Here is an 18,497-nt window from a genome sequence, read left to right as displayed (position 1 = left end):
CCTTTTTATGTCAAAGATCCACCATGGCTGGTTTACAGCATTTTAGACTACCCTGTGTTTTTCTGCCTACTGCTTTAAACCTCGGGAAATGCATGTGTTGTTGCCCCCTGCCAACAACTAAATGGCACATTCTGCTGGACTATGCACACATCTGCTAGAGCATAGCTGTTATCTTCCATCTATGTCTACAATTTTAGCCTGAAAATGATTTGCGACATTATTATGCAATAATGACAAATGTGGGTCGGTTATCAAAATTAAGAAAACACAAATAAAACCAGATTTGAATACTGAATTGTAAAAGCATTCAGTAAGTTAGTAGGTTTCTGGTAATACTTAACAGGCAGTAAGCTAAGGTGAAGTTTAACAATTATATTAACATGTTTTCATGCATGTATGAATATATTCAATAAATGATAACACAGAACATTTCTCATAAGTTAGAATAATGGTTAATAACACTAGAATGTGTAATGTGAACACGGACATTGACGAGAAAAATAGATGTTACACAAAGTAATGTTATAATTTGTGCTTTGTGAAAGTTTCTTTCAGATGTGCTTAAAATCATGAATGATGTATTAACCAATAATGTGTTAAGAGACTTACAAAATTATATACAAAATAATAATTAAATGTTATTTAAAAAAATGAAAAAAATTGGGGGTACCTTATACTTATATGACGTAATTAGAATTCACTAATCTGCATAATTGAAGAACTAATGCACTGTTTTGAATAATGTAAGATTAATATTTTAGCACAATCGTGCACAAGCTGTGTTTCATGAAGGCGTCAAAACTTGCTTTCTATCCTAGTATGAACTTATGAACTGAATAGTCTGACGTCTATGGGAACCTTTCCTAACGTTTCTACTTGTATTCTAACACTCAAATGATTCCATTCACGTTTGTAGCTTACTTGACTAGACTTGCAACAAAATTGTTATTTCCTAGAGCACATTGCTTGAGAATGGACTGACAAGGGAGGAAAATATTGACTTGCCTACTTCCTAAGTGTCAGAGACAGTCATATGACTAAAGAACATTGGTACTAAGAAAAATGCAAAGTAATGGATTACTTATTTCTTCCAGATTTGCATACTTCTCATCTCATCCTAATGAAAACTGACCAATGGGACAGAGTAGTCCCAAACATTTGGCGATGTGAAGGTGTGTAACCTAGAATTAATGGAGTAGAATTGTCTAAACTGTGAACATGGGAGGTTCCTATCTTGTCCATCTCCACCCCACACACCTTGTGGTACAGAGACTGAAAATTTGGACTTCCAAAAACAACACGAACTGTGACAAAATACTGCTCTTGCTACCAGATGGTACGCTTGCGTAGCGGAACCTCTCTGGCGGAAAGGGTTCAACAAGCAGCTGTGGCATTGACGCTGCAGTGCGAACAGGGGCAGACAACTCTGTCCATGATCTGGAACTGGTTATTCGGAAATAACTGAACTTTCAATAATTGGGTTGGTATGGGAAAAAACTGATTTTCCTATATCTATTTACTTTCTTAGGATAAACTCTCCCTTGGCTGAGGAAGATAGGTCACTTCATGTCTGGATTTCATAAAGTTGTTAATGTTTATTAAATATGATCAAATTTATTATTAGATTGTATGCTAATTTTTTTAAGCTAGATGAAAATACAATTCAATAATGAATATTCTGCTGATTCTTTTTCATTATTTGTTGTGGCTAAATTAATACGATCTATGATTAACTAATCAAGTGGTAGAAATTACCTGGGAGGTTACCTTAACTTATTGAATACTAACAAGTATCTAATTCCAGGTCCTCATATGCTAATTGTTCATCCCTCAAGTATTTTGGCCCAGTAGCAGCTGCTCCCCAAAAGGGGTGGTGGGGCGGGGGGGTGGAGGGGGAAATAAATTAAATTGAAAAAACACTTACCTTCATACCGTTGAGCGCTGCCTCTCCTCCGTTCTCTCTGGAGCAGCCTGGAAGCAGGAAGTGAACCACACTGCCCCCCAGAATCCCCTGGCCAAACACAATGCTGTCTTAGCAGCATTGTGATTGGTCTGCACGCTGTGGTTCTGCTCTCAGACAGGGTCTGGCAGGCTGGGCAGGTTCTCCACCCAGGCTGTAGTGCGGCCTGGGTGGAGAACATGCACAGTACGCATGACGGTTTGGCCAGCCCAGGACGGTCAGCCAAAGCGTCTTACACACTTTTGGTGCTGCCCCCTGTCCTCCTTCCTGTGAGGCGTAAGGAGCCCAGTTCCACCCCTTCAACTGCAAGCTGAATACAAAAAGTAAAATGATAATAACGTAACGTTATTATCATTTTGTTTTTTGTGTTCAGCTTGCAGCTGAAGCAGTGGGATGACACTCCTCCATCTTAGCGGAGGAGCTGTCACTGTTCTGGTCCCTTCCAGCACAGAACAAGATCCATCAGAGGACCTACGAGATTTGGTATGGTAGCTGAGATTATTATGAGATAAGAGAAACTAGATCAATTAAAATAATTTATGAGGCCCAACACGTTTAGGCTACATCACATCCAATCTGAACCCTGCTCATAGTAGAGCGGGACAACCGCCACTTCACCAGCCATTATGGAAACCAACAGTGGGTGGCAGCTGATTCGTAGAGAAGGAGGCATATGTTTCATCATCTGTATTTTTGGCAGACGTGTCTTCATTCCCTCTTGGTAAGACTCATGGGGCCTCCCTTTAATCAGGATTGCTCACTTCACCCACAGTGTGGTTTGTGTGTTTGTGTTTACAATGGTGTTCATGAGGGCCAGTGTGTGGTATAAATGGTGTGTTCTGCAAGGGCATATCACTTGGCACACAGGCTGATAGCCCTTTACAATAGGGTTAGGACAATTCCAGCTTTACTTTACTTGGAGCAGCTTTAGGGACCCATAGTAGATTCACTTTTCTTTGGTTTGTGGTCTCATTCAATTCACATTCGGCCTGAAGATAAGCCAAGGAATAAAAGCATTGGTCAAAACCAGTATGGATAACTAAGTAGATATCTCCTCACTTATCTGTGCAGCAAGAGCTCAAACTAACTTTGGGTGTCTGGCCCGTGATTTCCAAATCCCCACTCATTCTGCATCTTTTTTGTTCCCCAATTCCATCACTAGAGGAAGCAAAAATATGCTGATCCTCAGGAGCCAGTTCTTATCCTTGTCTTTGCTTTGAAAGCAGTTCTATCGCAGCAGCAAATCATATGACATGCCACATCACGGCACATCCTTGCTGCTTTCCTCCAGATTGGAATAAAGCCAAGAAACAAAGAAAAGGTTTAAGCTGCTGCCCTACTTAGTAGAATAGGAGCATGCTGCCTAGTGGAGAGGAAATGCTACTGGCCAAGAGGATGAAAGAATGAATGCCTTTCTGGCTGACAACCAAGGGAAAGACTGAATCATCTTTACACTGAAGGACTGTACCTGATGGTTACTTCTGAATGGGGAACAACCTTTACAACGCAACTTTTACAACGCACTACCATTACAACGCATTTTTTACAACGCATAATCCATTACAACGCATGACATTACAACGCATGACACTACAACGCATTTTTAAAAACTACCTTTACAACGCATTCCATTACAACGCATACTACCATTACAACGCATACCATTACAACGCATAATATTACACTATACTATCCAACACTTACCCTACTGATGCACCCCCTGGAGTTAGAATAGTAATTTTTACCCCTATACTATCCAACACTTACCCTACTGATGCACCCCCTGGAGTTAGAATAGTAATTTTTACCCCTATACTATCCAACACTTACCCTACTGATGCACCCCCTGGAGTTAGAATAGTAATTTTTACCCCTACACTATCCAACACTTACCCTACAGATGCACCCCCTGGAGTTAGAATAGTAATTTTTACCCCTATACTATCCAACACTTACCCTACTGATGCACCCCCTGGAGTTAGAATAGTAATTTTTACCCCTATACTATCCAACACTTACCCTACTGATGCACCCCCTGGAGTTAGAATAGTAATTTTTACCCCTATACTATCCAACACTTACCCTACTGATGCACCCCCTGGAGTTAGAATAGTAATTTTTACCCCTATACTATCCAACACTTACCCTACTGTTGCACCCCCTGGAGTTAGATTAGTAATTTTTACCCCTACACTATCCAACACTTACCCTACTGTTGCACCCCCTGGAGTTAGATTAGTAATTTTTACCCCTATACTATCCAACACTTACCCTACTGTTGCACCCCCTGGAGTTAGAATAGTAATTTTTACCCCTATACTATCCAACACTTACCCTACTGTTGCACCCCCTGGAGTTAGATTAGTAATTTTTACCCCTACACTATCCAACACTTACCCTACTGTTGCACCCCCTGGAGTTAGAATAGTAATTTTTACCCCTATACTATCTAATACTTACCTTAAATGTAATTTAATATTATGCGTTGTAATGGTATGCGTTGTAAAGGTAGTATGCGTTGTAATGGTAATGCGTTGTAAAGGTATTTTTTAAAAATGCGTTGTAGTGTCATGCGTTGTAATGTCATGCGTTGTAATGGATTATGCGTTGTAAAAAATGCGTTGTAAGTGCATGCGTTGTAAAAGTGTGCGTTGTAACGTCATACATCCCTTCTGAATCTGTACCCACAAGCATCAATATAGCTTGTACTGCCCCCAGACATCTGCCCTGGCACTCTGTAGGGTGCACTTGGCCACTGACCTAGTGGTACTTAGGAAGAGTGAACTAAAGATAGTAATAGCATCTCTCGCTCCTTGATTTAGTGAGAACAAATGCTGCCAAGCCTTCAACCTAAGAGGAAGGCTACGATTCCCATTATATCATGTCCCTGGCCCCATTCTGCTTGCTAGGGTTGTTTGTGCTGAGCGTGGACTTGTAAGAGTGCTATTTCTTTAACATTCAGTCCTGAGTTGTCGCAGTTCAAGTGTCTAGCAGGTGCCTAAACTAAAGTGCCCCTCCATGCTCCATGTTTGCCAACTAATGCATTTAGTGTCCTCTGACTCGTGGACACTTTTACCAAAAAGTGAACCTGGCCATTTGTTTATAAGATGCTAATCTCTGAAGTTTGGGACATCCTTCGGTACTAGACATAACAACTCACCACCCCCTTTGCAGGGTCCTCCTTCCGAATGTGTTGGAAAATGGTAGGAGCCTTGACTAGTCTTATGAATAGTGCCTTGTAACCTCCGTTACAGCACTAGAGCCATCAATCGTTTGTACACTGGACACCCCAGTGACTATAAATGTTGTTTAGTTTCCCATGACCAAATCAGCTATAAATCTGAACTCTGGGTTAGGAATCCCTGGTCACTGTTTGGGTGTAGGGAGGGAGGGTGAAGGGGGATGGGTGTTGTTAGAAATGGGGGTCTCTAGTTGACAATGGCTGGCCACTGTCCAAGTAGGGACCCTTCTTCCTAAGTCAGAGTAAGAGGGCTACACCCTTTGATAACCCCTGCTCAATCCTGTGGTAACGTAGCACGAGCAGCTAGGCTTATCTCAGAGGCAGTGTGTGAAGCATTTATGACCATACACAGTAACACAGTGAAGAACACTACAAAGGGACACCACACAAGGAGTTATAAAAATAAGTATCTTTATATATAGACTTAACACAAGACCAATAACAGTAAAAATCCACAATACTAGGAAAATAGGGTTACTCTAAAAATGCTGCAAAAATAGTTCAAAGTGTGCAAAGAGGAGTTCAGTTCAAGGCAGTGGTCTCTGCGACCCTTTTACTCACAAAATACCTGTATTCTGTAGCAAAGCAACCAAAATGTCGCTAAGGAGCTGTAGCGATGATTTTCATCACGCGTGACCAGCGATGCGTTGAATCCTTGCCGCAAGGGAGGATGATGCGCTGATCTGTGTGCAGGACAAAGCGACAAACTTCTCCACGCTAAGCCGGCGATGAGCTGAAATCCTTGCCGCAAGGAAGGATGATGCGCCGAGCCTGTTGTGTGTGCGATCTTGTTGCGATGAAAAGAAATGGCGCTCTGCGAGGGAGCGACGATCCTGATGCGATAAAAATGGCGGACGCTCGGCGCTACGCTGCGATGTCGTGAAGCGATGAACTCGATGCGATGATCTCTGGTTAGCGAGCCTTTGGCAGCCCGCAAACAGGTGATGCAATAATCTTGAGGTCAGCGTGCATTTGGCAGCCCGCAAACATGTGATGCGATGATCTCTTGTTAGCGAGCCTTTGGCAGCCCGCAAACAGGTGATGATATAATCTTGAGGTCAGCGAGCATTTGGCAGCCCGCAGACATGTGATGCGATGATCTCCGGTAGCGAGCACTCAGTGGCAGCGCTTCAGCTGCAGCGGCTCGCAAACGGGCGTTAGCGACGATTTTCAGCACTCTTCTCCACAGTAGAACTAGTGGCCCTGGAACGCACAGGCGCCTCACCTGCAGATAGAAATCCTCGCTGGGAGGAAACAGGAGGCTGATGGTGGAGTCTGATGTGCCTGAGACTCCAACAGGAGGCTAGCTCTCTTCTAGCCCATGGGCGATTGCTGTAGCAAGATAAAATAAAAGTTCCTTCAAAGTCCTTTTCCTCTTCTTCCGAGTCCAGTAGTAACCACTCCAGGCCAGTCCAAGAAACAGCACAAGAACAGGGAAAATCACCTCCTGCAGATTCCTTCAGTTACACGGACAGAGGTTCTTCTTGTTGTCCAGGAGCAATACAAATTGTACGGGTTTCAGCACAGATATTTATACCCCAAAGTCTATCTTCTCAGAAGCTACAAGTCACTGAACCCCGCCAGAACCAGTTCTGCCCAGCCCTGGAGTACTTTGTTTACCAGGCTGCATCCTTCTTTTCAGAAAGAGGGGGTCTGCCATCAGACGCACAGTGGGAGGTCAAGCCAGCATTCACCTTGCCAGGCACAGCCCTATTCAGGTCAAGGAACTACCCCTCCCCATACTCCAATGCAGATCTCTCTATTCAACCCAGGTCTGACTCAGCCTGCCCTGTCCCTCCAAAACCAGACGGCCAATACACATAACAGCAGGGCACACTGGAAGGCTTAGGCAAGAAAATACCTACTTTCCAAAAGTGGAATTTTAAAACACAGAATATAAAAATAAACTTCTCTAAAAGATGTATTTTAATATTCTGACTCCAGGCATACTAAATTCGTTTTTCTACCATGTTCTTTGGGTTAGTTAGGACTATAGGATGTAATAGCCAAACCTCCCATTCTGGCCTATGGAGAACAGGTAGCCTTACAGTAGTGAAAAACGAAATTGGGTGTAATTCACTACCAGGACATGCTACACACACCAGGGCATGTCCTACCTTACACATACAATGCACCCTACCAGGGGGGTGGCTTACATGATCCCAAGGGAAGGTTCAGGGGCTGGGATGTGGGTGCACTTCACACCAAGATGGCAGTTCTGGACTGCACACAGACTCTGCAGTGGCATGTCTGAGACACACTTTACAAGCTGCTTCTGTGGGTGGCGCAAACCAGCGCTGCAGGCTCACAAGCAGCATTTGGTTTACCAGCCCTGGGCACACACAGGCCACACTACTAAGGACTAACAGGTAAACCAAATAAGCCAATCATGGATAGACCAATTCACATGTCATATTTACACAGGGAGCATTCGTGCTGTGGCACTGAATGGCAGTGGCACAGCGCCCAGAGCATCAATTTTCCAGCAAAAACAGAGGAGACAACAGCGAAAAATGGAAGGGAGACCCACGCCAATGGTGCCAGGTATAACAGGTGTTATGACAATCGGTGCAGTACTGGCTTCAGTCCAGTGAACACTATTTATTTGACCCAAGGCAACCTAGAAACTAAACTAAAATTTAGAAGAATTATAGTCCTGAAAGATACTTTTTTTTCATTCGTTCTGGTACCTATAACTTGTTGCTTAAGTCAGTGAACGCCATCATAGAATCAATGATTACAGATAGTTTACAATTCATTTCCATAGATAAGTATCAACCATGAACTATCCTTTTGAAACCCTATTGTGCTTAGACAAGTAAATGCTAGAATAACAGCTGGGATTAAATCTTGGCTCCAAAAGGAATTTGGACTTTAGGATCTTTTGACCATATTAAATTTTAACCAATGTAATAACTGATGTTTTAAACAAAACACAATAGCTTTAATATAGCGTATGAAAGAGAACCCTAAGGTAAGTTGTTCCTACATCATATATTGCTACAAATCCTCATCACCTTCCAAGTAATATTTGATTTATTTTTTTTAATAACTTTAATGGCATTTGAGAGTCATAAACAGGCAATTACAGTACAGGAAATCCTCAAGGAGAGTTATAACCTCTCTCCCGGTTCTCCTTCTCCAATTTACCACATATCAAGGAACTATCATTTTCGCTTTCTTACTCTGTTACATGCCAACATTAAACTTTTTAAATCAACCTCTAGTTACTTTTCGGGGCTGTGTTCCCCCTGCCCCCCACCCCCTAGGCAGTCCTCCCAGCTTATCCCCCTCCGGGACATTTCGGAGATCAGCTAGCATAGATTCCCATGCATGTATATCCCCTTCAAGTTTTTCATCTCTTCTGACGTGTTTTATTCTCACCACCTAAGCGGTCGCCCATTCACACAAGTCTTTAAACCAGGCATTAGGTAACGGGGGATTAGGGGCCAACCATGCTATCACTAGACGCCTCTTGACTAGAACTAACCCCAGACAAATGAACCTTTTGCTTATTTTCTTGTTTTTGGGAGCGAAAGGAAGGCCCAGGACCACCAACCTAATCTCTCTGGGTTGGGTATCTCCCATCCTGTAGCTCTCTTCAAATGGGCTACGAATGGACTCACGCGGTTTCTTTCTTCGTTTGGTTTGCTTTTCCATGTCTAATATTTTCAGTTTGCTGTTTAGAGAGTCACTCATTTCAGATTGGTTGCACCTGTTAAGTTCACCATGGGTTAAATAGGAATGGTTTCGTTGATACATGATTTCGCTGGTTTTATGCATGGCAACGGGGCAAAGCACAGCGTTGGGTTACCATGAAGAGAGATTTTACATCGGGGACCGCATGAGTGCACTGTTAAGTTTTCACAGTAAGTTCAGTCTAGCACGTATGCACAGACATTTCACTTTACTCACTTGAAGGATGTTTTACATACATTTTTCAAAAACATTGATTTCTTTCATAGAGCACGTTGGCGTGGTTAGATATATGTTGTTGGGAGTTTAAGGTTGCACATATGGTTTACTTCAGCATTTGACATACAACCTTTTGGTTTCTTTGGTATCTTATTTTATTCACACACGGGGCACAGCGTTTTTCTACCAGCATGGTTTTTCACTTATCAAGCACATTCCGTATTGGTGTTATCTGGCATAGTGCATGATGGATGTTGTAGGCTTGTTCATTTATGATGCACCAGATTCTCTAAGACTCTTACTTTTTTTTATGTTACAGTAACCCCTGAGGAGGGGCCACCGTCCCGAAATGCATTGGGTTTTATGACAGCATGGTCACCCAGAATGTTAAGTGAATTCTGTTGTGCTTTGAAATAAAGGCCTGGATGAGCATTTCTCTGGTATTTGAAGCTCAGAATTCTGTTGCCTCTGTTTGAAACGGATTGAAAAACTCTGAATAAATATGGATTACTTAGATGAACACTGGATTTAAGTTTCTTGTCCTTTTTGAGACTGGAATGGAAAGCAGTGCAACATGAAACTGGTGCGTGATGGCGCACCAGATAGTTGTGACATATTTTTGTGCAATTGGGACATGGCGCACTTCTAGATTGCACGCAAAAATGGATCATTGAAGATTGTAAACTGTTCCCGCTGGGTTAAATTTGGAGTGCATTCCATCACTTCCTTTTCTTCTACTTTTTTAAAAGTTGCATTTTCAGAAATGTGACATAAAATCTGTTTTACCATTAAGAGAATTTTTAAATTACAATTCCTTAGACACCAAACATGTAAGTTCTATATACTCCCACACAAAAGGTATCACTTATTAAATGTAATAAGGTAAGCCAATGTTATCTTTTGGGAAAGGCAGGCCTCACGGTAGTGAAAAACAAGTTTGGCAGTTTTCACTATCAGGACATGTAAAACTTAAAAGTACATGGCCCACTTTTTAAATATACTGCACCCTGCCTTGTGGGATGTTTAGTGCCTACCATAGGAGAGTTTTAGGCTGGGTAGGAAGTTAATTTTGCTAGGGGGAATTGGCAGTTTAAAGCTAGACACAGGCTTGCAATCGCAGGCCTGAGACATGTTTTAAGGAGCTACTTAATTGGATTCATCAGTCTTGGTTATATGGTATACCATTATACTAGGGACTCAGAATTAAATTAAATATGCCAATTAGGTGTAACACAATACTAACAAATTTAAGGGAGTGAGCACAAGCACTTTAGCACAGGTTAGCAGAGGTAAAGTGCACCGAGTCCTACAGCCAACAAAAACAAATTCCGTAAAACAGAAGGGGAGGAGGCAAAATGTTTGGGGGAAGACCATACAAAGGTGTTGGTAGTATTGCTGGTATTTGTGTAAGTGGAAATGGTGATGATGATATTATTGTAGTGGTATTGGTGGTGGTCGACATTGGAATAGATAGTATTGTAGGAGGTGGTTGTATCGGTGGTCATGCTGGAGTAGTATTTTTGGTTATGGGGTATTGGTGTTGATGGTAGTATTGGTGGTAGTGGTACTGGTATCTGTGGTATTGGTATGCAAAGTGGTAGTATTGGTGGTGGTATGGGATTGTTGGTAGTATTGGTATTGTGGTGATAAGTTTGGTATTGGTTTTATTACTGGTGTGGGGTACTTGATGGTCTGGTTAGGGTCAGACTTGCATTCAAGTCATTACAAAGGCATTCAATGAAGAATGTTTTCAGTGTGTACTTTTCAGACATAAAATTGTCCCATGCAAGCATTCCAATGAAGGCAGAATGAATCACGAAACAGCATGCAAGTGAAAAAGAAATACTCCTCTTACCTGCTCTAACATGTGAGTTGCAATGCCTCAAACCAATGTCTAAAAGAGTCTGATCCAAATATGCCACTGTTTGAATTGACTGTCCCAGAGTCCACTTTATTATACACAGTAGGCCATGCACACAACTGTGCTGTCAACTCAGACCGAAAAGTTGTTCCTATTGTGGAGACTGCAGTAAACACACACCCTTCCTGCAGATGGCCAGCCTCAATTGTTGTGCGTTCGCAACAAGGGACTGGTTTAAAAATATCTTCCTTGAGTACATGACGATGCCATTCTATGTACCAGAGGCGTAGCTATTGAGAGTAAACCAGGTTTAGTTGCACTGAGGGTTAAGGTGCCCTCTCGCAACCAATTTATAACTGTATAATGGAAGGTAACAGGTGTTACAGGGGACATATTCGCTCCTTGCATTAGCCCTAAAAAAAATTGTTATGCCCCTTGTTAGACGGTGGTTCTGATCATCTGAGCTGCCCAGATTTTTCAGTTTTTGAACACCTAATTTTTGAGATTTTACTGTGGGAGAGCCTCATAAGCTGGGGCACACCCACAGTGAACTCATGATGAAACAGACTGCATGTGGATTTCACCAGTGTCCGCCTTGTGAAAGAAGGCCGCTGCGGTGCAGCCAGGGTAAGGGGCACCAGACTGGTTACATGTAGACATGTGTGTACACCTGTGTAAAGGCTTTTCGGGGGAGATTCTTGTAGTGTGTAGCCCAGGAGCAGGTACAGATAGAATGGTGTAGCAGGATTTTTTTTTTTACGGAGTTTTATATAGCGCGAACTTGACCCGAATCAGGTATCAGAGCACTTCACATAGCACCAGTTGAGTTACATGCGGACACATTAATTTTTTTCTTTTTGTTAGGCATTGGGAGATTAAGTGATTTGCCCAGAATCACAGGAAGTTCAGTGTCATTGCCGAGACTGGAACCCAGTTCCCCAGATTTGAGGACGACCGCTCTAGCCTTCAGAGTTGGGTGGTGACATGGAATAGGCTTTATAATGTGGGGAGACACATGTAAGGGAAAGTCAGTGTGCTTTACTGTTTTCACTGTGGGAACACTCCTATGAAGAAGAGAACCATATGGGGTAGTTTCACTTCCCTAGGGCCTACAAATTTCAGACACGCACCAAAGTACACCGTAAGTTGTGTACAAAGTAGTATTCTGCTGAGTCCAAAGCCATATCTGTACTGCTTATGGGTCATCCAGAAATGTCATATTCGTCTGACTCAGCTCATACCCAGAGCCTGGCTGGGTGTGACCCTGCCAGGCTGGATTAACTACCTTCCTCCCCAAGCTGTAGCATCAGAAGCCTAGCCCTTCACTACAAGCATTCCAAGGGTGAAGGTCTTCTCTCCAGGAGGGAGAGATGGGGGTGAATCTGCAGTTTATCTATCAGCAGCTGTCACACAGTGCCAGGCACTTGACCTGCGCCGGACCCGGGCCATGAAGTCAGTAAGGGGGGATGGGGGCTTTTCAGAGACCATGTGGCATGAGAACCCTGGATGATGCCATTTTGAAGTATCCCAGAGGCCTGTGCAGGAAGGAAGGAGCAGGGGCAGAGAGGTGATGTGGTGCAGCAGGATAGGGCAGAAGAGCCTTCCTGCCTGCCCCCTCCAAATTGTTTTAAAAGGTCTTGCACAAGAAGAGGAGCTCTCTCTGGGGTGTGGTCTTGCTGAGGAAGACTGGTGCTGGAGCCTGGCTCCATGAGCAGTTGGAAGGAGAAACTCTGATGGTCCCAGGACTCTGGACTGCACCTTTGAGGGAGTTCAGGGCCAGGGAGGAGAAGTCTGGGCCTCTGAGCGAGGAGAAGAGAAGCCCAGAAGGAGAGACAGGTGAAAGGCTGGAGCAGTGAGCCAGTGAAGACAGCTCCTTGCAGAGTCACCCTCATGGAGGCAAGGAGGGTGGTGAAAAGTCCTCTAGGTGGCTAGGGCTGGCCACCAGGAACAGGAAAAGGCCAAGATTGAAAAATTTGGTCCCCTGGGGTTGAGATATGCCCCCCCAGAAGGTAGGTGACCTTTGACCTCTAATGAGACTGACGACGAAGCGCGTGGGGCTCCGCCACTGGTCTTGGATGTGCCTGCAAGGTGGGTCTGATACCGGGGGCTGCCCCCAGAAGAAAGGGAAGCTGGGGAGCGCCGTTGCGCCCCCCATGAAGGTGCTATGGGGCCCAGGCTCCCCACCCTGGCCCCCCCTCGAAATCAAGTCAGGGATCACTGTTGCGTTCCCCATGAAGTGGCCTGCAGAGGTGCCAGGAGCCCACCCTTGCCCCCGACAAAAACACAGGCAGGGGAGCGTCATGCTGCCCCCCCTGGAAATGGTGAGAGGGGCCCTGGACCCCCAACTCGTGGCCCCAAAGAAAAGGCAGAAGTCGGGAAGTGCCGTTGAGCTCCCTGTGAAAATTTCCCTGGGGGGGCGGGGATCCCCAACTCCGGGACCAGTGTGAGGGGAGGAGAGAGGGGAGTGCCAACGCACTCCCCCGCAGCTGGAGAAAGGATGGGGGAGTGCCACCACACTCTCCCGAGGCCCCGCCCGACCAGTGATATCATCTGTATCTGCCTGCAGACCAGAACGAAGAGCCGGCACGCGCAGCCACATGCGAGTGAGATGGCCTGTCGGGGAGCCGACAAGAGCAGGCAGGGTGGGCTCCCCGAGCTGCTCCCCAAAATACCTGCACGCGAGGGGCCCGGGTTGGACCGGGCCCCCAACGAAGTGAAGTCAAGGTATAGGGCCACCAACCAAAGCAGCACTGCTCTACCCGGAGCAGCAGGAGAGCTGTTGCGGAGCTGTTGCTCTAATATGCACGTTCTAAGAGAAAAACGCCCCATAATGCCTGGCAGGGCAGGTGCAAATCTGCAGGAAAACCCGTGTTTTCGGCATGTGGTGACCCCAGGAAGATGGGGCCACTGCCATTGGTGTGACAAGGTGCAGAGGGATCTGCAGAAGCAACGCAGACTCCCCCAGCACAAGAGAGGAAAGTCCCCCCTAAGTCTCTGGGGACTTAAAGGGAAACACCCCTCAAGGGCTCAAACAGGCTGCAACACCAACGTTTGGCTGGAACTTTGGTTCTGCAGTTGGGTGTGGGTGTTTAGTACTGCACCAAGGTGTGAAGGGTTGAACTGGGGATGCCTTGGAGAGACATCCCCTAGCGGTGAAGAGGTACAATTGCAGAAGTGGTGCATTTACATGATGTTGTTTTTTTAGGCGACTGGAATTCACATGTGATATGATAAATGCTAAGTGAATTTGGGTTATATTGCAAGGCATTCCTCCATGGTGGCTTGTTGTAAACGCTTAATCCTGTGATTATAACTGTTATGCCTTTTAGGGGCTTTCATTGCATTGTATTATAACTGTTACCAGATATGATAAGTACCTGTCATTCTAAGGGATGCTCAGACATGTATCCTTGCTACTGCATTAGTTGAAGAACAACTTAGACTGTCAGCCACTGTGAGTCAAGGATGTATACTGTATGGTCAGTATGAGATGCTCAGTAAGGGGTTATGTGTCACTATGGCAGGTGTTCCCATTATAAATGTTTGGTGAGATAATGGGGGGGGTCACCACTGGGATGATGCCAGTGGGAAGGGCCCTCACTCCAAGTTATGGTCAACCCACTGAATTTGGGGGCAATATGATGTGCATACATGGGAGTGGTGGTACTAGGACTCCCCCCCACCCCCATAAATTGAAGCATAGTAGTCAGTAGTGTGTGTAATAAATATACTCTTCCTTTTTATAAAGAAAAGTATTGAATGGACAATCAATTATTGAGTGTTATTTCTGGGTACCTGTAAATGGCGATTACTAGCCCACACCACCTCCCTTGAGTAATCCTTAGACTGCTCTGCAACGCTACCCTCTGAGAGTCAAGTGCTACAATGGGGTGTTTGGTTCCTAGTGAAGGACAAATGTAGACATATTGTTTGTGCAGGCCTCACAAATAATGCTTCATTTTCCAACACCTCTGCTATGCATGTTTCTGAGCTCTGACCCAGACCTTAAGCAGTGGCATAACGCAAAAAGCTGGGCCCCTTGCAGAACAGGAAGATGGGCCCAAGTCTCCCATATCTCACATATGCTCAGACCTTTAAGTGGGCTAGGTCCCTCTGGGGCTCTGATCTGGTAGTAATTAAAAGCAGATATTGAAATGGGTCCCTATAGGAACATATATTCATTTTCTTAAACGTATCAATAATTGGTTTCTGAACAATTAATGTATAAAATATTAAGGTAATCCAGGTCAGCAACGTAGTTTCTGTTTATATTTTTACTTAATCTTCCATTCCCTTAGAGTGTTTGCTCTTTGCTGCCTGTAATTTATTTACTTGTGGCATTTTACTCTTGTATAGTGTATGCATTGAACTAAGTCGCCTCCAGTTGTTTATAATGGGCCACAATTGAGAGGTCTGGAGTTGAGGGTGAAAGCAGTGCTAGTTTCTCACAGAGCCTGTCCGCGGGTCAAAAAGGTGTTCAGAATACATGGTCATCCAATCCTTGGCCACTCTGCGGAGCGCCCAGAGCACTGGCCACCCATTCCAGTTGCAATTGTGATTCTGTGCTAATGTGAATGAAGGCAGTACACAGTTGTCATAACATTGACAAGTCTAAAGTAAAATACAATGCAGTGCTTACAGGTGAGTGGGTGCATTGGTTGTTTGGGGATGGTAAAAGAGATGAGAGGAAACATCCAGGAGAGAGTGAAAGGAGTGCGCTAAAGAGGAAAATGATGAGGTGTAAGATATGGAAATGAACGAAATGTGAAAAGGAAACGGACATACATGTCTAACAGAGGAAACATAACAGGAATGTTTGAGGCACTCTGAAGACCACTCCCATAGGCCTCAGTGATGTTTAATTCACAGTTTCATGATTTCAGAAATTAAACATCTTCAAAATTCAATATTTACAACAAACTCATTGTTGTTGCTCATGTATTTTAAATATATAATAACCACTGACCAATAGTCCTGGCTAGTTTTAGATGTATGCCAGCTGTTGGTTATGTAGCTGGAAGCAATAAGTGAAAACTCAGAGAGGCAAGAACAGAATTGTCACAGAAATTACTTTTAACCATGCCTTTAATTACAAAGGTCACGACTGCTCTAGAGACACCCCCCACCCCTTTTTTTTATCCCACTTAAAGCCCTGCATATATTCATTGGTCTTGGGCCGAATATCGCCCTCATTCATGTTTTCTGGTTGGAGGCTGAAACATTGGTTCCCTCCGGCGCCGCACGATCCTTCGTTATGGCCCCGACCTTAATGTGCAAGGCGTTTGATTGTAAAGTAAACAGATACAATCTGTCCCTCATCATCAATACAGATTAAAAGTTGCCATGTTCTCATATGTATCAGTCCGAAGCTAGGTTTGTACATAACTGTGAGAACTTATTTTGAATCCATAAGGCTAATTTAAGAGGAGCGATCTGGAGACATGCATTGACAGGTTTACAGAGTTGGGTCGTTCGCTTGTCGGGATTATTAATTGTACCGCGCTAAAGGCTGTTCCGGATAACCAAGCACTACACGTGCTACCACGAGATGAACTGGGTTAGAATCAAGGCGACCCATTGGTTTCTTATTGGCACCGCCCTATCGGCCACTCTCAAGGTCACTTCCGGTCACGAGGACCAAGAATGTCTTCCGTGTTATGTCAGATGAGGTCTATACGCAAGAGCCATTCTACTACGTGCTTTCCACGTCCACCTCCCATCCCCACTCCACGCCTCCCATAAAAATAAAATAGGCTGGCTCCCTTTCATTTACTGACGTCCAACCACCGCTTATAAGGCAAATATTACAACGTCCTCACTCAGCACACACCGTACCGTTGCAAACAACGAAGGCTGGCAGCAAACTGAGTTTATCAGAAAATCACGCCACGCAGGCTCGCGGATCACCGCCTTCGCTCTCGGTTTACCGCTTGCTGTGAGCTTCTATTACAAACAAATGATAGAAATGCAACTTCTGAAGTGCATCGGTTTGGTACCGCGCGTGAGAGTCCAGAACTGGAACATGATACGCCTGGGAACCGCTCTACAGTTCTGCGCACGATGAATAAAAACATTTTAAAAGAAGGGTTACTGTATCACAGTGGGCTCTGACTCCAAACGGCAACAGTATATCTGAATGGGTTCTTACCGGAAGCAGCGAACATTAGTGACAGCAACACCTGGGAGGCTCCAAAACAGTCCATGACTACTTCCTGCTCACGCACAGTTCGAGAGCCCCTTCATTCAGCTCGTGCCCTCTTTGTGATTCGAAAACATGCCCCTTCCTCCGCACCTTAGGTTGCGTTTGCTGCTGAAAACCTGAATAAGGTCACTTGTCAGTGCCTCGAAGCTGGGTGGGGCTGGTTAAGGAGCCGCCAGGCCAGGGCTGGTGCACCTGAGGCATTTCCCTTGAGCTCTCTTTTCTGTTTACAAACTCCGCCCAGGAGAATTTCAGACAGACACTTGCAAAGAACCGGCCAAGTCGGTTGGCAGAGAGGCAAATACAAACACTGTCAAAGTCAATAGCTCTAGCTTTAGTATGCTAACGTTGGCATGCGCAAACACTGTTTTCGTGTTATTAAAGTGTAACAGAGTAATAGGAGAGAACAGCACGAAACCAACCGTTCAGCTGCGGAGGAACTATGCTCTGTCTGTGGTAATAAAAACAAGTTATAGATGTGTCTGGTGGATATCCCATTTATTAATGAAACATTGCATTTGTCAATAATACTCTAAATCAGAACGATGTACTAATGCATCACCAGCTAGGATTTTGTACACTTATGGGTGCATAAAGATTGGCCGTCGTAATGCAGGTATGCAACAACGGTAGGAGTCTGTCAGGGGCGTAACACAGGCCCCTGCGGTCCGGGGGGTTGGGGGGCGAGCTGCAGGGGGCCCCCTCAGCACAATACTCGGGCCCAAGAACTCCCGATTAAATCCGGAGTGGGGGCCCCTCCGTGTACATGGCAGGGGGGCCCCCTCAACTTTCGTTACGCCACTGGAGTCTGTGTGGCGAAAATCGCACAGGCAACGCAGAAGCGCAGGTGCAAAATACAGAAAAATGAGCAAGTGAAAAGGAGTCCTGTACAGACTTTTGAAATGAGCTTGTATATAGTCAAAAATATGCGCATCACCACCTTATCACCCTCCTGGGAATGCTGCAGCTGCTAGTGCAAGCACCAATAAAGGCCAAAGATTTGACTGTAGGATTCGTTATTCAAATATACTAAGCATTAAGAGTAATTACCAATTGCTGAGTTTAGTTTAAGCAATCCACCTACGCTTTTTATTTTACTCGATGTGACACCCTCAGTGTGATGGGTGTACTCAGATGTCACCGAAGATGACATCTCAAACATCATTGATGACATCATCCATGATACTGCTGTTCACATTCACCCCTGAACCCTAACAGGAATGAGGCCTGCTGAAACAAAGAAGCATGAGCGGTGTTGTTTCCAGTCATGGCTGCTGCCTGGAAGCAGCAGTGCGAAGGGTCAGAAGGGATATCACTTACC

At 44.7% G+C, this 18,497-nt stretch overlaps 1 protein-coding gene across 1 annotated transcript in view; it reads right to left on the bottom strand.

Annotated features, from left to right (window-relative positions):
* Window positions 1-17,429, bottom strand: part of LOC146784490 (CD5 antigen-like) — a 631,002-nt gene extending 613,573 nt beyond the window's left edge. Inside the window, exon 1 of the mRNA XM_085633317.1 lies at window positions 17,126-17,429. Coding sequence (XP_085489443.1) covers window positions 17,126-17,180 — 55 coding nt within the window. The 5' untranslated portion in view covers window positions 17,181-17,429. The remainder of the gene's footprint in view (window positions 1-17,125) is intronic.
* Between the last annotated feature and the right edge of the window lie 1,068 nt (window positions 17,430-18,497).

The sequence above is a fragment of the Triturus cristatus genome, chromosome 11, assembly GCF_964204655.1.
Source record: "Triturus cristatus chromosome 11, aTriCri1.1, whole genome shotgun sequence".
Classification (NCBI taxonomy): Eukaryota; Metazoa; Chordata; class Amphibia; order Caudata; family Salamandridae; genus Triturus; species Triturus cristatus.
The sequence above is the reverse complement of the archived record's forward strand: the minus strand, read 5'-3'. Positions and strand labels throughout refer to the sequence as shown.